This window comes from Pyrus communis, chromosome 5 (assembly GCF_963583255.1).
Source record: "Pyrus communis chromosome 5, drPyrComm1.1, whole genome shotgun sequence".
Taxonomy (NCBI): Eukaryota; Viridiplantae; Streptophyta; class Magnoliopsida; order Rosales; family Rosaceae; genus Pyrus; species Pyrus communis.
The window spans coordinates 26,265,916-26,268,461 of record NC_084807.1 but is presented as its reverse complement, the minus strand read 5'-3'; the positions used below and the strand labels follow the sequence as shown (position 1 = coordinate 26,268,461).

The window sequence follows — 2,546 nt, the reverse complement described above, 5'->3', positions numbered from 1 at the left end:
TGTTAGCCAACTTACACCCCTCTAAAGTAGCCTTAGCCTCAGCCTCCTGAACCCCAGATACCGAAACACTTTGTCTCCTAGCAGCAATAAACGTTCCATTGGAGTCTCTTATCACAGTGGCAGCATAACCATTTTTCGTTATCGAATTCCAGCTAGCGTCAACATTTACTTTGTACCAGGAAGGTTCGGGAGTAGACCAAACCGAGCATGGTTGATGAGCACCATCCAATTGCGCTTGATCACTTTGAGTATTCCCCATGGTAACATGCTGGGATCTCTTGGAGGCCTCCATAAAAGCAGCATGGGCACAATTAATCTTGTGAATTACCTGCAAATATGACACAGTTTTCTGATTGAAAATAGCATGACATCTCTCTTTCCATATATTCCAACAAGCGAAAGCAACATGTGATAAAATACGGTTTTTATCTCGTTTGCTTCCCATATTAGTCATAATTAAAGAAAATAACCAATTTTGAAAAGTACCAATTTCAGTCATGTTCACCTTATAAATTGAGTTGACCACCAAACCAAACGGATTCCACCCATGGACACATCAATAGCGTATGTTTCCCTGATTCATCTTCCTTATTACATATAGGAGTTGGAGAAATAGTCACATGTCTTTTAGAGAGATCTAACCTGGTTGCTAGAGCACGATGAGAGTACGCCACATAATAGTTTATACTTCGGTTCGGTTTGATTTTTGGTACAGTTTCAATTTTTTTCAATTTTTTTTCTAGCTTAGAAATTAAAATTTAAAAAAAAAAACAAAGAAAAATAATTAAGCAATAAGGCTTTCAACATATTTAGGCTTAAAGTTAAGTTTACCTAACTTTGAATTGAAATTAAGCTATTAGTTGATTTAGAATCAAGCCTGGAAAATAAACACCTAACATAAAATAAACAAAATAACATTAATTTACTTTTATTTTAGCGAAAAATGTAGTTTACCTACTTAGTGTTTGCGCTAAGGGCTTATACCCAAAACGTATGACACACACTAGAAGTAATGGGACGGACAGGATGAAGCCAATAAAGAAAAGACTATAAAAGATTCGATTTTTTAACTAACAAAGCCGAAACTGAACTAATAGTTTTTTGTTCAATTTTGTTTTTAGTTTCGTTTCGGTTTTCAATCGGTTCAATTATTTTAATTTTTTAAAGAATTAGAATTATTTTATAAAAAATGATATTATTTACATTAAGACGAGTGAATGAGTTTAGATTCACAATGGACTAGAATTAGACCTTAATAAAAATAAATATATAAAAAAATAAGATGATGTGGCTAATTGGACAGTTGGAGATTGATGACCGGGCACAAGTAAAACCACATCGTCCATTCCAGAATCTGGAGATCCCAAAAGTCTTCGTCCCCACAAAAACCCGCGCATTCAAATCGAAAACCCTAGAAATCGAATTCGATTTTTGTTCTGCAAATTCAGATGGGGATAATCAAGAGCAGCTTCTCTTTCCTAATGGGCACGGTCGCCGGGATCTACATAGCCCAAAACTACGACGTTCCGAACATCAAGAAGCTCGGCGACACTGCGGTCTTCATCGCCAGGCAATACGAGGAGAAGTACCGGAAGCCCAAAAAGCGAGACGACGACTAGGGGGTTGTCTCTTCCTCAACAACGCCGTTTCGGACCCAGGTTCTCGTTTCGGGAAATTCTTCTGCTTTAATTTTCATCTTAATGTGATCACATCACTACTCGGTTAAGAATTTTTTATTGGAAATTATGTTATAGGTATTTTGTGATGAGCTCGTTGCTTTCGGGCTTCGGATTTCGATTCAAATGCAAAATGTATACTTTTTTTGTTATAGTGAATGAAAGGCCTTGAGGGAATTTTAAATTTTCATGCACTTGTTTTTAATTGATGTGCCTGCAGTTGTGTAAACATTGCTAAATGTGAGCCTTTTCGACTCAATAGTGGCTGTTGAGCATCGATGGTTTATGGTAATTATGATTTTTGCGAAGAATCAGAGATTTCGCTCGATAGTTGATAGTACGCATTTATTGCAGAGTGTAGAGTGGGAGTGTGCAGGTTCACTTATTGCACGTAGACAGCTGCTAGAATTCGACCCTTTTAGTAGCTCAGTTTAATCTTTAATGGCTTAGACATGTGTACGTGATGGATGATATGTGAGTATTGGAGTATGAGGTGAGGTGGTATCCAATCTTTTGAAACATTAGAGAGCATAATTAGTACACTTTAGCGTGATCCATCGTTAAGTTGATGTTATTCAAGTCAAAATTCCGGGTCATGATCTGGAAAGAACTTGAGGTGATGAATATATAATGATTTGAGGTCGTACCAAGTGCCATCATAGAGTAGACTTCTTTTCTCCCCGTAACTAGGTGCTTTGACTTTTTGAATTTGATTCGTAACATGCTTCCTTGACTGATGAATGTCAAGACATCTTTCTGATTTCATTGTAATTTTTTCCTTCGAATCTCCCAAACGGTCTGTAGGATTTATTATTGCCAATGACATCTCTTTTCTTGGTCTGGCATTGTGTTGAGAAGGTACTTCCTTTT

At 36.9% G+C, this 2,546-nt stretch overlaps 1 protein-coding gene across 1 annotated transcript; it reads left to right on the top strand.

Moving 5' to 3' along the window:
- Nucleotides 1–1,332: 1,332 nt before the first annotated feature.
- On the top strand, nucleotides 1,333–1,858 carry LOC137735577 (uncharacterized). The gene has a single exon (XM_068475008.1). It carries the CDS (start codon nucleotides 1,449–1,451, stop codon nucleotides 1,617–1,619), a length of 171 nt encoding a protein of 56 aa, XP_068331109.1. The 5' UTR covers nucleotides 1,333–1,448; the 3' UTR covers nucleotides 1,620–1,858.
- Nucleotides 1,859–2,546: the final 688 nt, after the last annotated feature.